General features: G+C 35.3%; 1 protein-coding gene across 6 annotated transcripts in view; it reads right to left on the bottom strand.

Moving 5' to 3' along the window:
- The window catches only part of GRIA4 (glutamate ionotropic receptor AMPA type subunit 4), a 381426-nt gene extending 365021 nt beyond the window's left edge, over positions 1-16405 (bottom strand). For 2 of the 6 annotated variants that reach the window (XR_010127632.1, XM_063671385.1), the window contains exons 1-3: positions 15742-16404; positions 14691-14868; positions 13342-13500 (exon numbers count right to left, since the gene is read on the bottom strand). Coding sequence is in view for 5 of the 6 variants with exons in the window: in XM_063671385.1 (XP_063527455.1) it covers positions 13342-13500; positions 14691-14868; positions 15742-15771 (367 nt within the window). In the remaining variant the exon portion in view is untranslated. Of the gene's footprint in view, positions 1-13341; positions 13501-14690; positions 14869-15741 lie in introns of all 6 variants that reach the window. The other 4 variants (XM_054440025.2, XM_063671386.1, XM_054440024.2 and 1 more) reach the window with 4 other exon arrangements.
- Positions 16406-18003: the final 1598 nt, after the last annotated feature.

Here is an 18003-nt window from a genome sequence, read left to right as displayed (position 1 = left end):
TTTGTATGGAAAAAAGAGCAGAGTGTGAGCATAGACTTAACAGGAACCAATATAATGATGTAACTGAATAATTAAGACCCAAATAATCTTGGGCAACTCTTTATGTGTACAATGCCTAAATAATTGGAAGTAATATTCCCATCCAGACAGAACAGGTCAGGCCATAATCATGAGTGTCAGGAATGTGGAGTTTAATTCTATACTGATCGTAACAGGAGTGTATTGTGTGAGTTAATTTATTATATTTTAACAAAATTTCAATAAGTCCAGGGGACATCCAGAATGCCAGAATTTGGATGTTAAAGGTTTTAGAAACTATGTTAGGTAAAGAAATGTTATTTAGCTTGGGAAATCACTAAAGGGATGTGTGATACCTGTTTTTTTAAAAATGTGATGAGTGTGAGTCATAAGAAAATTAACCAGATTTGTTTTGTGTTATTCAATTCTGGCTAAGAATTTGTTGTTATAGATATCCAATCAAGAAACAGTTTCTCTCTCTTTCTCCCCTACTTCCTCCAACAAACAGTCTGCAAACATATGAGTACAGATAGGCCTTCATGATAGAGTTTTTAATATGGTATCATCCTCGTTGTCACGGAACTCACAGTCTAACAGTGTTGACAGGTTATCTATCTATCTGTCTACATATGTCTGTCTGTCCGTCTCTCTCTGTCTGTCTTCCAAGGCATATACAAGATACAGAGACTACCAAAAAGGAAATTTGATTATTTAAGCAAAATCTGACCAACATCTGTGTCAAATGGGATATCACACAGACATTTTTAAATTTATAATCACAGTATCTCTGTGCTACTTTCCAAAAATAATGTGCATAGTCTAAAGGTATATATATTCTATATGGAATACTTGTATGCATATATTATACATATACATATATAATATGATTTTAGAAAAATCAAAGATGTAAAACCAACGAAAATTGTTTAAAATGAGGAGTAATGTTATTACTAAATAGTAAATTTGGAAATGAGCTTCCTAGTTGTCAGAGAAAAGAAAGTAACGTTTTGACTTAACAGACTTCCCATTAAGAAAGCAGGAAACGTGCATGTTTTTGGGGAGGAAAAAAGGGATCACTTTGTATTGATGTTAAATTTTTGGAACAAAAAGTGATGAATTCCCTTTCAAACTTGCCTAGGTAAGACTGTATACATAGTTAAAGATTAAGTAATTAACCAAGGATAACCTAATTTCAAATAAGGAGGGAATAAAGGGTTATGGAAACTAACAAATTGCTCATGAGATTTACCATAGAAGGTGCAATGTAGATGATCAAAAACTGAAAGGAATAACGTTATACATTTGACTCCAACCCTCTCTTTCCAAGAGCTTCCTAGTTCCAAGAAGTGCTGAGGAAGTAGCCTATGTCTGAACAGATGGGATTCTCCTGAGTGTGCTTGCTAGTTCACCTGGGCTTCCCAAAAGGGCTTCCTCCTACTTTGAAAGTGGTTTGTATCAGCATTTTCAATTTCTTTTGTCAGCAGATACTAAATGTTATATGTACCTAGAATTTATCTTCTACCAGATTTAAATTTATCAAAGTGCAATCTGACCAGCACAATGTACGTCAATTAGCATTAACAGTCCTAACTTCTAGGATATATTTTCTTTATACTCAGCTCATATGTTAAATTGAATTTAATGGAAACAAATGAGAAAAAATGCTTATGATAAACAAAATATGTAATATTTATTTTGGATCTACTATCCCATTGTCTTCATATCCTTCACTTGATTTTTCACTAATATAGCACAGGAAAAGTGTTAGCTATTTGAAGGATGCCCCAAAGATGAATGAAGAGAAAACTTACCACGTATTTCTCATTCATTTATTCAAAGATATTTACCGATTCCTATTTTGCACCAACCATTGTGAGAGGTTATGAGGACAGGGTGTTTAAAAAGTCAGACACAGCCCTGAAAGTTTTTATTCTAGTGGGGAATATGGATGATAAATAGGTAAACAAATATTTGGAAATAATAGTTACAGATTGTGATTAGAAAAAAAAAGATGATCATTAGGTTGGCAATGTGATATAGAGTGATTGGTGTTTGGGTGTGGGGTAAATTAGGCTACAGAGGTTAGCCAGCAAAGTTTTCTGAGATGGTGACATTTAACCTGAGTCTTAAAGATTCAGAAAACTCTAGTTAGGCAAATAACTGTATTGGAGGAGTCCAATAAAAGGGAATGGCAGGTACAAGGGCATAAACGAAAGAAGACCAGAGTGGACCCCAGAATGGTGAACAAGACAAAGAAGTAGGCAAGAGTCATTTCATGCAGGACCATGGTAAAGAGTTGGAATTTTATTCTAAAACAATGAAAAGTCATTGGAGTGTTCTAGGTACAAAAGAAACAGTCTCTGATTTATAAATTCAGAAGGGTACTCCCAGCTCAAATATGTTAAGTAGATGGAGAAAGGTAAGAAGCAGAAGCAGGAGACTAATTATGAAATTTTTAAAGTAGTGCCAATTGGGAATGCAAATTAGCACAACTTTTAGTCTGAGAACTAAAAATAGTACTACCCTTTGATCCAGCAGTCCCATTACTGGGTATCTATACACAGGAAAATAAATCATTATAAAGATACCTGCACTCGTATGTTTATCACAGAGCTATTCACAACAGCAACATCATTGAATCAGTCTAAGCGTCCATCAGTGGAGGACTGGATAAGGAAAATAATATATATATATATATACAATGGAATACTACTTGGCCAGAAAAAAGAATGAAATTGTGTTGTTTTCAGCAACACAGATGGAACTAGAGGCCATTATTTTAAGTGAAACAAGTCAGACACAGAAAATCAAATATTACATATACTTATTTATAAGTGGGAGCTAAGCAACGTGTACTCATGGACAACTGAGTTTGGACTAATAGACATTGTAGACTCTGAATAATGGGGGGGGTTAGAGGAGGGTGGATGATGATAAATTACTTAATGAGTACAATGCACGTTATTCAGGTGAAGCATACTCTAAATGCCCTGACTTCATCACTACACAATCTATACATGTAACAAAATTGCATTTCTACCTCATAAATTTATGTAAGTAAAAAAATTAAAATAAAACAATTGATTTGGACATGGAGGGTGAAATAGAGATGGAGAAAGTGAAAATGTGATGTACTTTGGAGGTAGAGGCATGGGGATTTGGTCAGGTGGTGAGTGACAATCAGAAGAAAGAAAAAAAAGGAAATAATAGAAGGAGCAAGACTATCAGAAAGGGGTAAATAAGTGAAGAACAACAAATAGGAGAACTTCAGAAGATAAAGAGCAGAATTTCTGTCCAAGCTCAAATTCAGTCAAAAAAGAGCATCAGTTTTGCACAAATGTAGCAGTTGAAAGCACTTTTAAAAGACCAGCTTATGCAAATAAATAACACACAAAAAAACTCACAAAGATCAGTTTCTAATGCAAGAAAATAAATTCCAGAAGAGTTAGTGTTACAAACATAAAATTAAAAATTATAAAAATGCTAGAAAAAATATAGAATAATATTTTTATAGTTGTAAGGCTAGGAATGCCTTTTTTATGCTAACACAACACCCTGAAGCCATAAAGAAAATGAGTCACAAGTTTGACTAAACAAAAATTTTAAATGTTTTTGTGGCCAAAGACATCATCAATGAATCTGGAAGCCAAAGGGAAAGTGGAAAAATAATTCGCAACATATATGACAAAGGGTTAATTTCTATAGTATGTAAAACACTGTCACAACCGAAAAAGAAAACATTTGTAAAGGAAAAGAACAGAGAAAGAGAAAGAAGTACACAGATCTGATAAATAAAATTGTCTAAGCCTCTCAATTAACCAAAAATGTGTAAATTAAAGGAGCAATGAGAAATCATCCTCACCCATCAGGACAAGTAAAGATTCAAAAAACTGAAAATCGTCACTGTTGGCAAGTCATAGAAAAAAATTATTCTCACATACTGGTTGTTGTAAATTTAAATAAGTTTTGAAAAGATATGATAATATTTATTAAAAGCATAAATCTTAATTATTTGACATAGCAATTTCACCTCCAGGAATTGGTCTTGCAGGAATAGTCACTCAGGTACAGGAAGTTTTACTGTTGTTTAGTTTGTAATATCAAAGACCTGGAAATAATCTAAATATTGATCCCAAGGGGATTGAGTACATTAATCATAGAAACTTCATACAATGGCATGTTATGCAGCAGTACAAGAAAATGGAGCAGTTCTTAAATACCAAAAGAATACCTTTTATGATTAACAGAAATAAACCATTAATAAGATATAGCTATAAAATATTACCTTATTAAATACTTTTATTTCTAGATATATATTAGAAGCTTATGTTTAGAGTAATGTCTGTTTCTCTAGGTCTATACAGAAAAAAAAGTCTGGAAAAATCTGTAGCAAACTGTTTAGTCTGATTAGCTCCAAGTGTTGAGATTAAGGAATATTCTAACTTTTTAAGATTTCTGAAGTATTTGAAATTTTTACAAGTATGTGTGAGTTTTAAGATAAAAATATAAAAAATGGGAAAATCACAGGGCATAATATATTTAAAGTCTGTTCATTTTGGAATAAACATATCAGTAACAAAAATAAGCAAATAGTAATTACAGCTTATAGTATAATTTTTGCTATTTCTGGAAAAACAGAGTGGCTTATTGAAAGAAGGGATATATCTCAAATATTTTTTATCTTTTATTTCTAACATAACGTTAAACTTTTTATTGACAATATCATCAGTTTTCTTAAGTCGGAGGCACCTGATGATGCTCTAAAAATGAGCAATTTTGACATAACATGTTGTTCTTTAGGACAGTCATCACCCTATTTATTTGAAATCCAAAAATATGACCCCCCCCCAAAAAAATGGAAAGAAAATACTTGACAGCTCAGTAAATATTTAAGTGAAACATTCTGGAAAATAGTTTTGAATATCTGCAGTTATCCTGAAATCAAATAATTTTGCTATAAAAATATGTAGGCCGGCCAACTAATGAAGCATCCAACACTGCTTACATAACAGTTAAAAGAGTCATTTAGTCGTTTTTACACTTGGTTGTGTTTATGACATGAGTTTGGCAATATAAAGTAATGGGGGTGTTACCATTTTGGATTCTGAAATTTTTGTGCTGCGTTACAAACCTCATAGAAAAATCAATATGTCCATATTTGTTGGGGTAAGTAAAAGTTGTGACAGAGGTAACTTTAAGAAAACATCTTGATATCAGAATTAAGAGTTAACCAGCAACAGTCACACTGAATGTTGGGTATTTTGTCAATACCGTACTGATCAAGATGCTGTGGTATGAATGGTAGGCAAATCCTGTATTGGCTAAGAAAACTGACTTTAAATTCAGATGCCCTGGATACTTTGAGGTCTTAGACAAATTTTCTAAGCTGTGCAAATCTTCAGGTTCTTCACCTATAAAATAATAATGCCTACTTCTGAGTTTTGTAAAAATTGAGATCACAAAATCTGGCACACAGTACTCCATTATAGTAGTTATTATTACTACAAGAGGAGGAATGAGTTTCAAAGAACAAGGAGTTGTCAGCAATGTCAAATCCTGCAAACTATTCTGAGACAACGAGGCATAAGAAAAAACAATTGGATTTACTAATTTGTAAGTCACTGATGACCTTCAAGAACACAGTGTTCCAGGAGTGGTGATGGTAGGGAAAAGTAAATGGTGATAAAAATAGAAAGAGCTGAGGTAGAATATGTAACACTTTGGATAGTAAGAGAATCAATAAAAATTATAAGATGACAATGTGAGAGGCAGAGGACCAAGCCAAGGGGTTTTCCAGCTAAGACACACTGATTATTTTCTATGTTAAGGAAGAAAGTAGTAGAGATGGATTTCATTAAAAAAAAATTCCTGGTTGGTTTCAAGGCTAAAATCTATTCTGCTTCTAAAATGATGAAGATAGGGAATGAAGAGCTGTTTGTTCATCTAATTTATGTGTGGCTCCTTTAGGGCTGAAGTACTGGGCCTTTTTTGTGACTGGAACTCATTGAGAAGCTGTTCAAAAGTTTGATTGTGTCTCTGTAAACACACACACACTGTGCACAAGTACACACAATTTTGCATAAAATTAGGAGAATTCATTGACCTCCTTTAATCTATCAATGAAACAATCCTCTCTCTGAATGGCCCAAAGATCTTAGATAAATTTACCCTCTCTTAAGACTTAAAAATAATTTCGACAAATATGGCTTTAGACTTGTGTACATGATTTAAAATTAACAATTCAGTGAGAAGTCAAAAAATTTTCTATGAAATATCAAAAAATCTATTTAAAATGCCTTTTAAAAATATAAATATAAAATATAAATAACTTGAAATATTAAAATTGGCTCAGACATACAATTTTCATATGACACAGAAAATGAAATACAGATATAATAACTGCTTTCTAACTACATGTGGAATATTTTCCATATTATTTTCTAATATTCATAAAATTTATATGTGATATATGTGATTTATCTGTGTTAACAGACTAGGAAATCGAGACTCAGAAGTGTTAAGTAACTTGCCCGCTATCAGGCTGCCAATTCAAACTCATCTGGCTCAAAACTCCAGAGGAGATTATCTCTCCATATCTCTAAGTGAAAGAAGAACATTCTAGGCCAATATATCCAAAAACATATGTAGTATTAGAATCTCTATGGGGTTGCTTTTTTTTCTGGTCAAATACAAAAGAACATTCTGAAAAGAAAAGGAAAGACCTATGTTGAAGATATTACAGTTATCCTTGCAATTCTCTCTTTAAACACTGCAGTTGTCAACGAGGTTGAACACTGTTTACTTGACAGGTTCCCTATCTTTTGGCTACTATGAAATTACTCTTGCCTCATTTTCCTCTGAATTCTGTAACCCCTTCTCCTCAGCTTTCTTTGTTTTACCTGTTTCCTCTCTCTTCCCCTCAAACATTGGTTCTTCCCAGGGTTTGATTCTCAGCACTCTTGGCACTGCTTCTGCTCTCTCTGGGTGATCTCATTCACTTCCAAGTCTCCAAGGCTCACTGATCATCTGTCTTCAGCTCGGACTGAACCCAAAAGCTCCAGACACACATGTGCAAATCTCTATTGCACATCTCCCTTTGGATGTATTTTTAACACCTCAAAATCAGTAAGTCCATTGTAAAGTCACCCTCCCCACTCAGATTTGCTCCTTCTGTGCGTTGCTTCTTTACTCACTATCTAAACATTTGCCCAAGCCAGAAGGCTGAAAAAACATCTTTTATTTTTATCACACTTCCCCTGCACCCTCCCACACAGACATCCAACCACTAAGTTCCATCAAAAATTCTGCATTGGTTCTATGTGCTTTTCTCTCTCCTCCATGCTTCCACTTTTAACTCAGCAGCCATCATTCTAAATCGTATTACTTTAAGACTCAGTCAACTGGTCTTTTTAACCTATTTTGTCCTCTTCCAATTCATTCTCCCTCTTGCAACCTAGCCTGTTCTTTAAAAAACATAAGTTTGCTAATGTCATTATTGTGTTCCAATCATTTATGGGTCCCTCTTTGTATTCAGAAGAGTGTCCTGACCATAGCTACATAACCTCTGAGATCTACAAAGTCTCACCCCTTAGCACAAGTCCCCTCCTCACATTCAATACTATTACCAGATTAATCCACGTTCAATGGGTCAAAGACACTTGGCTCTCCCACAACTTGGTGTCTCTTCGTGCACTACTCCTTTGACGAGGCATGCTCTCCTTCCTTGTTCTTTTTCAAATGACTCAACTAGATCGTAACACCCAGATCAGGCAATATCATCCTTAGGATGCCATGCCAAGTTTGGCGTAATTATCCTTCCCGTTTCCGTGTCCATCTCTCTCCTAGCAATGTTTCTCTGTCATAGCACTTTACAACATTGTACTGTAATCATTACTGTAATCACTGACTTGTCTCTCTTTCCCACTGGGCTATCAGCTCCTTAAGGTCAGCAACTACTCTTATAAGTTTTTGTCTTGCCAGCTGCTAGCATAATGTCTTGAATAGAGTTGCTCTTGATAAACATGTTTGATGAGTAAATGGATAATTCATTATCTCATCTAATGAATGAATGGATGGCTTCATTACATAATATGACTTCAGCCTTTGCTGTATCATTCCCTGTCATGTGATTCATGAATAAGTTGCCCAGTACTGTCTTGCCCTGTTTTCTTCAAAATGTTGCAATTAAATTAGAGAAAAGATAAATGGCAATTCCTTTTTCTTTCTTAATTCATGCAGGCTCAGTATAGATGTTATCTTTTTCACACACTTATGGCCTTCCAGTAAAAGCACTAGGATAGTAGGTATAAGAATTAGTTCAAGCTCTGGCTTTGTAGTCTATTACTAGATAGTCTTTGGAAAGTAAAGTAACTCCTTTGTACCAAAGCTGTCTTAACTAGAACATAATTACTTTCTTTTTAGACTGTCTCACTGTAAGATTAGCTTGAGGTTAAATAAAATCATATATATATAAAAATATATAAATATATATACACCACACATATATAGTTTTAAAAAATCTATGGGTTGTCATAAAGTGTAAGGTGTATTGTTATTTATCCTTCATTTTAAAATCCAGAATAATAATATTACTCCAATAAGATTTTATATATATAATCATATGTATATATATATTTCCCAATGCCAGGAAGTAAAATATTTCCTCCTTGAGAAATAACACTTTCCAGATAGAAAAAAAATTAGGAGTTTTTTTGACAGCTTTATGAAAGCTTAATCCTACGACAACTCTAAAATACATCAAATATATACAAATTATGCATCATCCTATCACTTAAGAAAGAGAAAAACTATAAGAATATGACTCATATCTTTCTCAATCTCAGGATGAAAAATTAAGGTAAGAGAGAAAAAATATAAAACTAAAGAATTATTTGAAATCAACTTAGAAGCTTGCTACCAATTCAAAATAAGAAAAGCTAATGAGAGTCACAGTTGAGTCACATCACTCATTTTCCTAAATATAGACAAAAGTCAAATAGTATTTAATTCTAGTATTTCTTTACTAACAACTTTGCAAGTCAAATCATCAGAATTTTATCTTTAGCATGTTTAAGATTATTATATTAGTCCAATGTAAACTCTTAGAATGCCTTTTTAGGGCTTCATGATCCTGGAAGAGAAAACGTGCAAAAATATTTAAACATAGTTGAATTAAACAAAAAATATTATATTATTTAGTACACTTAAATTCAGTGAGTTTTTATTAAGTACCTACTTTATAAGGGGAAAATCCTGCAGAGCCTACTAGGTTTAGTGTCACATTTTCAATGTATTTAAATTAACTAAACAACTCTATTTTACATATACTTTTACAAGTACTTTGTAAAGTACTGCTCATTTTGGATACTTAGAGTCCACAAATAAATCGGACACACAGAATTAATATTTAACTTAAAAAAGAAACTTTTTCATCATTACTAGGGCATAATATTGATTCTATTTGTGATTTTTACAGCTTTTCAATCCATTATCTTTTAAACAATTGAATAAAATGATTCTAGCTAGAAAAAGAGAACAAGACAAAAAAATCACTCTTTAAAACAAAAAAAATATTAATCAATTAGTCCTTTCTATCAAAGTTTTAAAAGTTTTAAACAGTCTATAAAATTCTATTCTTATTTCACCAAGGTGATAATACATGTGTACTTGATCCATTCTATTAGTACCTCCTTATTGCCATCTGAGATTTAAATGACTCATTTCAGAATCTGAATATTTATGGATTATATTGGACAGGGACTGCCTTTTTAAAGGGCTGATTCTTTTACAGGATTTCTAATGTAGCTGAATTAAACTAATAATCAAAGTGACTAAAATATATTTATCTTTTGCAAAATTTGGAGATGGACTAATTTAGTATTTTTGTTATTACTTTTGGTCAAACTGAACATATCTCATCCTCCAAACCAAAATATCTCTATCTATTAACTGTTGAAAAAATATGAGAAAACAGCCAGCTTTTGGGTTATCTCAAATGTTTTGTGATGGACATATCCAATTAAACTAGCATTTTTGTTTGCAAAGATAACTATTCTGTTATCTACCTGTGATACAACAGTATGACATTTTAATTAAAGAAAGTTGCCTATATTAAATTTATTTTTTAAATGTCCATTCTACCATACTTCATATTATGGATACCTCGCAAAAAAATGTATACTTGTAATTACATTTTGAAATTTGACTACAAGGGCTATTACACTCACTTTTTTTGTTATTGTAATAGGTCATAATTTTGTATTATCTGTATTTCATATAATTTTAGTTTAATATTCATCAAAGTGTGACTTTCCAATAATAGAATAGTTGGAATAAACTATAAGCCAAAATTGTTCCTTCCTCAGGAATGTGGGATTTACACCAAAAATTATAAGTTTAAGTTAATCAGGTTTAGACTTATGAGCATGTAAACTCTATACACAGAATAGTTTATGTTACCATAGTTATTCTTAGAGCACTAATTTAGTTTTGAGGCAGATGAACCAGCATTAAATAAACTGTCCCCTAGATAACTAACACACTTTATTCTTTGTCTTTTTTTTTGAGTATACATTCCACAAAATAATTAAACATATACCGTTTAATGGCCCTTATTCACAGACAGACCAGATCCTTCAGTTTTACAAGGAGCCACTGTAGAAAAATCATGACTAAAATAAACTTAACCAGCCACATATTATGTCTTTTTATTTAATCTAACATGACAAATTTAAAAATCCAGTCCATATCATGGTGAGGAATAAGTTTCATGTTAATTCTCTAGAATATTAAATTTCAAGACCTATTTTTACCCTTTTGTACTCAAAGGCATAGAGCTTGATAAATGAGGTTGCCTTATATTTACTGCTTACGTTTTACCTTTAATTAGATTGGAAAATCACAAGTCTGTATGCTCTCGGTCAGTCCATTCAACAAACACCAATCACATGACCCACACTCTGACTATTGATTTTTTCCCAAATTCTGCTTAGATTTGCCTTAAGGATTTTCAGCATACTCATTTGTCAAAATAACTTTCCTTTTCTCTGCTAGAAAATGTTTTCTCCTTATTTACAATTTGTTTTCTTAAAAAATTTTTAAACATACGCAAAATCAATTGTATGTGATTATAACGAATATTAGATCACTAATACTGTATTATTCTTGTATTCTAAATAAACAGACTTAAAGTTTACTTGTGTCAATTTTCTCAATCCTTATATGTTAAAGAATAACATACTCTACGTTTCATTTTTTTTTCTACTTTTTAATTCTGTATGCAACTTGCTAATATTTATCATGTTTACAAGTACTTTACCAGTAACACTTTATTTCACATATATTTTATTACATAAATAAAATAATACTAGTTACAGTTATCCCAAATGAGGTTAACAAACAAAAAGGAGGAAAAGAGGATTAGCCTCATATAGTTTACATTATTGGAAGTCACAATACAAACTTTAGAATATTTAAGATCTTAATTTTTAAAAACGAAACAAAATAAAACAGATATATCTGCCACTTGTAAGGAAATCTTTCAAAATTTAATAATAATAATTAATATGTTAAAATAATTACTTTTGATAAAGTACCTTCACATGTATTTGGATCATAGATTACTTTTAAAGGTAGTAAGATTTGTGTTGACAGAATCTTAGGAGAGACATGAGAAAAACATTTAAATAAACAAATAATATTTACGTATTAAAAGAATGCTTTCCTTAGAACTACTTAGAATGCTGATATCCCTTTTAAAACTTGGAACATAAAACTAGTAACTGAGAAATTTTACAAAACAGACTACCCACAAACCTTGTTCTAATTTATGTGCACTTCTGATTGAAAATAATTCCCTTTTGTTTTAATGCAATATTGATTTTATCACCAAATACATCAAGAGAGTTTTAAAAATTAAGTAGTAACTCGTAGAACCTATAGCCTTCCTGAAAAATAATATAATTATTCACTTTGCAAAAGTGACACATGCTTCAAGCTCCTCATGAAACTAAGTTCTAAAAAGAATTAACAGTTAAAGAGATACCAAAAATTAAGAAAATTTTATCATGTTATCTGCTATATGAATTAACAGCCAACACATACAAATTAAATAATTTAAGTTGATGAAACAGATGTCCTCCAGACAAATTTAAAAACTCTGTTTTCAATTTCACTTGTTTCTTTGTTCAGCACACTTTCTTGTACTGAAAGAATTTTAAATAAAAATGTTCCCAGCTTGATACGACAAAAAGGCTTTACAATTCAGCTTGAACATTTTATTAACTGTGAAAACATGCAAAACTGTATGTAGAAACTATTCCTACTTCTTAAGTAATCTATAGTCATTATCTGAATTTATAAATTTAGAACAGTGGGAAATTAGCATATAAATGTGACGAGGTATTTGAAACATGCCCTTCCTTCCAGAAGGAAAAAGCAATACAACTGCTATTGACTGATCATGTTTCAATGTGTTTTAAACTAACATGCACAGTTGATTGTATTTTTTTTTTTTTACGTTAAGTTATACAGTATCCTGGTGAGAGTGGAAGGAATTGTACAACTGCTTTCTTATGGCATTAGGTGAGGTCACCTGTTTAGTTTCATTGTGTGGAATAATAGATAAAGCTGGGTTGGTTGGTGAATTCAGGTGGATGGGAGCCTAATGTGATTTGGCATCAAGGTAAGGATTCATGGAGTTATATCCACAGGATATATGCATTATGCGATAGTAAGAGACATTTACACCCCAGAATATAAGGGCAGGGCAGCCTCAAGTGACATCACCAGATCATCTGCAGCGTCAACCAACCGACTCAAATATATCTCCTCCACACCACCACTCCCCTCTTTTTCTCACTATTAGCAAGGCTTCCATGGCCTTCATGTTTCTTCTTTAAAAGCAAGACCTATGCTTACTCAAGTGAAAAGCAAATAAGAAAAACCAAAGGAACAGAATAAAAAACTAGCTTGAGTACAATTTTCACTAAATTGACATTCGGATGATAGGAGTAACACTAAAATGTTAAAGGGGAATTTAACTTGAATGATCTAGACAGGTAATGAATAAAAGAGAAAGTCAGGAAGAAGCAAAGAGAGGGAGGAGAAGAAAGAAAAGAAAAATAAATTAAGGAAAAGAAAAGAAACCAACTAAACATCCCTGAGACGAAGTCTTGATTTTAACTGTGATTTGTCCTGAAACCAGGCAACTGTGGGAATCTTGAAATTCTTTCTAAAAAAAATTAAATAATAACAAAGAGGAAGAGGACTCCATTGCTTGGTTTTAATTCTCTTCTAATTTTTCATAACTTATGTTTTACTTACAGGCATTTGTTACAGCAAAACTGTTGGCTGTCTCAATGTTGTCCACATGAGGTACCAAATTAAAAGGAGCTTCCGACGCATTGGGGCTGGTGTTATGAAGAAAAATTGCTAATCGAAAAGCAGTGTATTCCTGATCTGTGTTTCGGATGAAGAGACCACCTATTAAAAACAGCAGGAAAAGCACATTCAATATTTCCTCTTGTAAACATTATACCCACCCCAAGCACAGTCAAATCTACTGCCATTCACAAGCACATACAATTAAAGAGCTATACCTGCCACATCTAGGGAGACTGCCCTTTGTCCCTAAGGTGCATGCTTAGTATTTAGTCTTTAGAGCAGCTCAGCTTTTTCTTGTCCCAATGTGTCTTGATCACAACGACCTCTGAGACCATTTAGTGAATGTTCCTTTCTCTCTCTTGCCGTCCCCCTGATTTCCAGCACACTGCTACATCAGCCACCTCAGGGCATCTCTCTCTAAGATGCATGCAGATGAGCGGAAAAGAGATTTACATTAAAATACGGAAATGAAGGGATATAGTGCCACACAGGGAAGAGGGAAATCAGAAAGAAGAAATGAACTTTATTTTCCTGCAGCTCGTGGACTCAGCCTAATTAACTCCGTTTCATGCACAGTCCACGAGAAATGATGCAGTGTTGAGGCTGGGCTTAGCTGGAAGAAATTCAATAGCTGCGTCCCATTAAAAGACAGTAGAGGAGAATAGCAAGAAAAGCCGAGGATGGAGGGTGTCCCTGGAAATAGAGTCGAGGTAGAGAAATAAGGGCAAACGCTTCAAGAAGAAAACAAAATAAAAGGGGAGAAGCTTCCAAGAAAGGGATCTAACTTTGGAATCTGCTAACTGGTAGCAAGAAAAGGCAGGGAGTGCCGGTGGAAATGTCTTTTTCCTCAAACAGTGTCTTTCTGTAATAGCAAAAAAGCTGCGGGGTCCAGAATGGGAAGAAGTGGATTTTTTTTTTCTTTTTTAAACAAACTCGACATCACTTTATGCTTTAGAGAAAGGGATGAAAATAAATATCATATAAAATACAACCAAATTCCCCGAAGGCTTTCCCCCAACTTATTTCAATCCTACTTAAGCGACTATAGGTAAAGGTGGAAATAGGGCTCTGGGCTGAGAACGCATGGGTGGGCTGCCCTGGGTGTATTCCAACGGAACCTGCACTAAAGAGGAAGTCTTTTTGCAAAGGACAGAAAGGAAGAGGAGGGAAACAGAGGGGAAGGGAACTGCTGAAGGTTTCCCTGAATTGCTTATCAGCAACTCATTTAACTCACTTTCGGATGTCTGCTACAACCAGCCAAATGCACACCCCATCGGAGCACACCTTACCTATTTGCACGCTGCTCGGAAAGGCTCCCATGGCGAGTCCCCAAAATCCGGAAAATAACAAGACAATCTGTCTGCAAATAATCCTCATCTTCTTTTCTCCTCTCCCTGGCGCGCGCTCTCTCTCTTTCTCTCGCACTCTTCCCAAAGGCTGTTCAGAGAAGCATTGAAGACGATGGCGCTAAAATTAAAATCAACCAAAAAAAAAAAAAAAAAGAAAGAAAGAAAAAAAAAGGAAAGAGGTTTCGGTGGTTTAAGATTATGACTATTTCCCCTTAGCAATCCATCGCGAGCCGCCAGATTTTTCCCGCAGTCTCCATAGCCCTGGGAGAGGTTTTCTGTCCGGCTGCAAATGTTGCACATGCAAAAGATGGTGGTGGAGCGTCTAGTGGCTGCTCGCAGGGATGAGACATGCGCTCTATCTTTGCCTCACTCGCACTCGCGCTCGCCCCTTGCTTTCTCACATACACACAAACACTGGCGCTGCGGCCGCCACACGCGCTCCCCAGCTCGCACCAGCCGACATCCCCCCGCAAGCCTGCACCAGCCCGGAGCATCGCTGCCCTCCTGGCGTCCCCTCCCTGAGCGCGCACTCCCTCCGCAAGCCCCTCTCCCACCGCTCGACTGGCTTCACCCCCTGGGTGCTCACCGGAGCGCCCCAGTCTCCCGGACGCTCCGGAGCCAGTCTGGTGACAGGTTTTCCCTTCTCACCACTCGCTGACTCCCTCCTCTTTTCTTCCTCGGTTCGCAGAGGGACCGACTCTGGGGATGGGCACCCCCAGCGCCCCTCTCTTGGTTTTCCTGGCACCTCTGCTTCTCGGCTGCGCTAGGCAGAAAATCGGCCCACGGGCCAGGTCTGCAAGCCCCAATCGGGGGCTCCGGGGGGTTAGTACCTCCCCATGCCCCCGGGCCCCTGCCGCATCCTTGCAGGTTCCTGAGGAGGACGGGCTGCCTCCCTCTCCTACAGTCCTGGCTTCCCTCTCAGCCTAGCCCTCTTCTGCCACTGGGCTGCGCGCGGGGGACTCCGGTCCTCGCTGCAGCAAAGATTTCTCACCAGCAAACAGCCCGGGAATCTGGAGAGCATGACAAGGGAATGGATGAGGTGAAAGGGTTCAGCGAGGGATGGGAGGAGAAAAGACAGGCAAAGGGCAACCCCAGACGGGTTTAAGAGGCCAGGACCAGGAGGAAAGAATTGGAGGAGGTAAGGATGGGGAAGAGAGCCAGAGAAGTTGAAACATCCTCGGAAGGGGAGGAGGGGGTAAAAGGTTATTTTAAATAACTGATGAAGTTTAGGGTACTGAACGGGATGGGGAAAAGACTGAGAAATGAAAATTGAAAAAGGCCTCTAACATTCTCTTTGAAAGGCATGAAGCAGAGATAGGAATAAGAACTGTGTGAAGTGTGAAGTGGGAAAAGTGATTAAAGGTTCGATTGCTTTCTATACAGTCACCCATTCCGGAGGACTCTTTCCTTCTGTGCTGTGGCCCATTGCAGGAGCAGGAGGGACACAGCGCAAAGGCTGATGAAGGACCAGAGGGGCAGTGCTTGGGGCGGTGGGCACAGGTGTCTGACAGGAAGATAGCGTTTTTCGTGCACATCTCCTCTTGTCTGGGACTCTGGAATGCTCACTCTGCTCCACGCCACCTCCAGGTAGACTTAAGCACTTCATTGATGATGTCAATAGTCGTTTTGACTGGGTAGAAGTGAAAATGAATTATCCTAGAAAGTTTTGGGGTTACAGTCTCACTTGCTCTCCAGAGTCACCTTTAAGATTATCCTTTCATCTGCCTGCCCTGGACTGAGCTTGAACCACACTCAGAAGCAGTCACTGTGGTAGCCGTGAGTGACCGGTTTCTGATTTCCTCTGTATGGTTTGAGATTGCCTGATCTGGTTAGTAAATACAATCTCCTGTTCCAATAAACTGTGAGAGAATCATTAGAAGGAGAGGTTCTCCTTAAACGCTAGGGAACCTAGGGTGATGTCTGCCATTAAATTTTTGAAAAGAATATAGCAAATGCCTAGGTCTGCCTGTTATAATATTTGAGAATACAATGCTTAAAGTGGAATTCTTGCAAGGGACTTACAGAAAGCCTGGTAACGGCTTTTGGAAATATACATTACCCTTAACTCCTTCAAAATACTTTATTTGGTATCGCTGATTACCTGTATTTGTAGTTTGTAGATGACATTTTAAAATCCCTGCTAAAACTTGAGTGCTTTTCTGTTTCCTAAGTTTTGAATTTTATTTTTAAAATTGCATCTTTAAAATAAGTGTCTGCTTTCCCATTACATTTCACCACAGATTGTTATGAAAAAAAAACCTAATTGTAACTGTATTTTACAAATCATACATTTGTCATTTTAGTTTGTGAAGTTTTAGTCTTGCAAGTCAAGTGAAATTCGAAGCATTTTTCCTCTTTTTCTTTTTCTGTGTTAAAAAACAAGGCTGTAAATAATAGCATTCTGTTTTCTCTTGCAAAAGGATAATAGAGTATGACACATAAAATTCAACTGAAATTAAAATTTCAAAATCCACCAAACTGTTAAACTCATCACTTGCATGGGTAACTAGTGAAGCTCTTCCTGATCCAGAGGCAATTATTAACGTTAATTCTTCCCAAAATTGAAAGATTTCAGTTTTCATATGATGTAATAGCATCATTGATATAGATGCAGGACAAGTTTTTTTTTTCCCCACTTAACTGTCTTGATAACACCTGGACTAATATAAACACAGATGACACAACTATATTTTTCCAAAATAGTAATCCAGTTGTTTTTAATTTCTATTTTCCCAAGTAGTTAAAACCTCTATTTTACTTTCTAAACCTAAACTCTCTTTATCTGTATCATATACATATATATTTATAAATGTATGTATCAAATATATTTTCTCTGTATGATACATAGAAATATATCATATATACGTATATACATGTATATAGATGTACATATATGTCAAATAGTTATATGTTAAGCACCTATGATGTGTATTTATTCTCCAAGTGTTTGAGATATAAAGTTGAACAAAACAAAATCCCTGATATTCTTAGAAGACTCCTAATGTTTACAAATGCTCACTAATGTGCAAGGTATTGTGCTAAAGCCATACATATATCACCTGATCTACAGAAAACTTTAGGTATCCTTGCCTTTGTTAGGTAACCCAACTAAAGATTTAGATTCTTTCTCAAGGTTATATTCTTGGTAAGTGATGAAACCATAACTAAGGATGGGACTCAGGTTGTCTGATTTCAGAGACTGGGCTGTCTTTATTAAAACCTGCTGTGTTAATGAGTTTACGGGGTGACGAGG

Source organism: Pongo pygmaeus, chromosome 9, assembly GCF_028885625.2.
Source record: "Pongo pygmaeus isolate AG05252 chromosome 9, NHGRI_mPonPyg2-v2.0_pri, whole genome shotgun sequence".
NCBI classification, from domain to species: Eukaryota; Metazoa; Chordata; class Mammalia; order Primates; family Hominidae; genus Pongo; species Pongo pygmaeus.
Note: the sequence above shows the minus strand (reverse complement) of the source record. Positions and strands in the feature narration are given on the sequence as shown.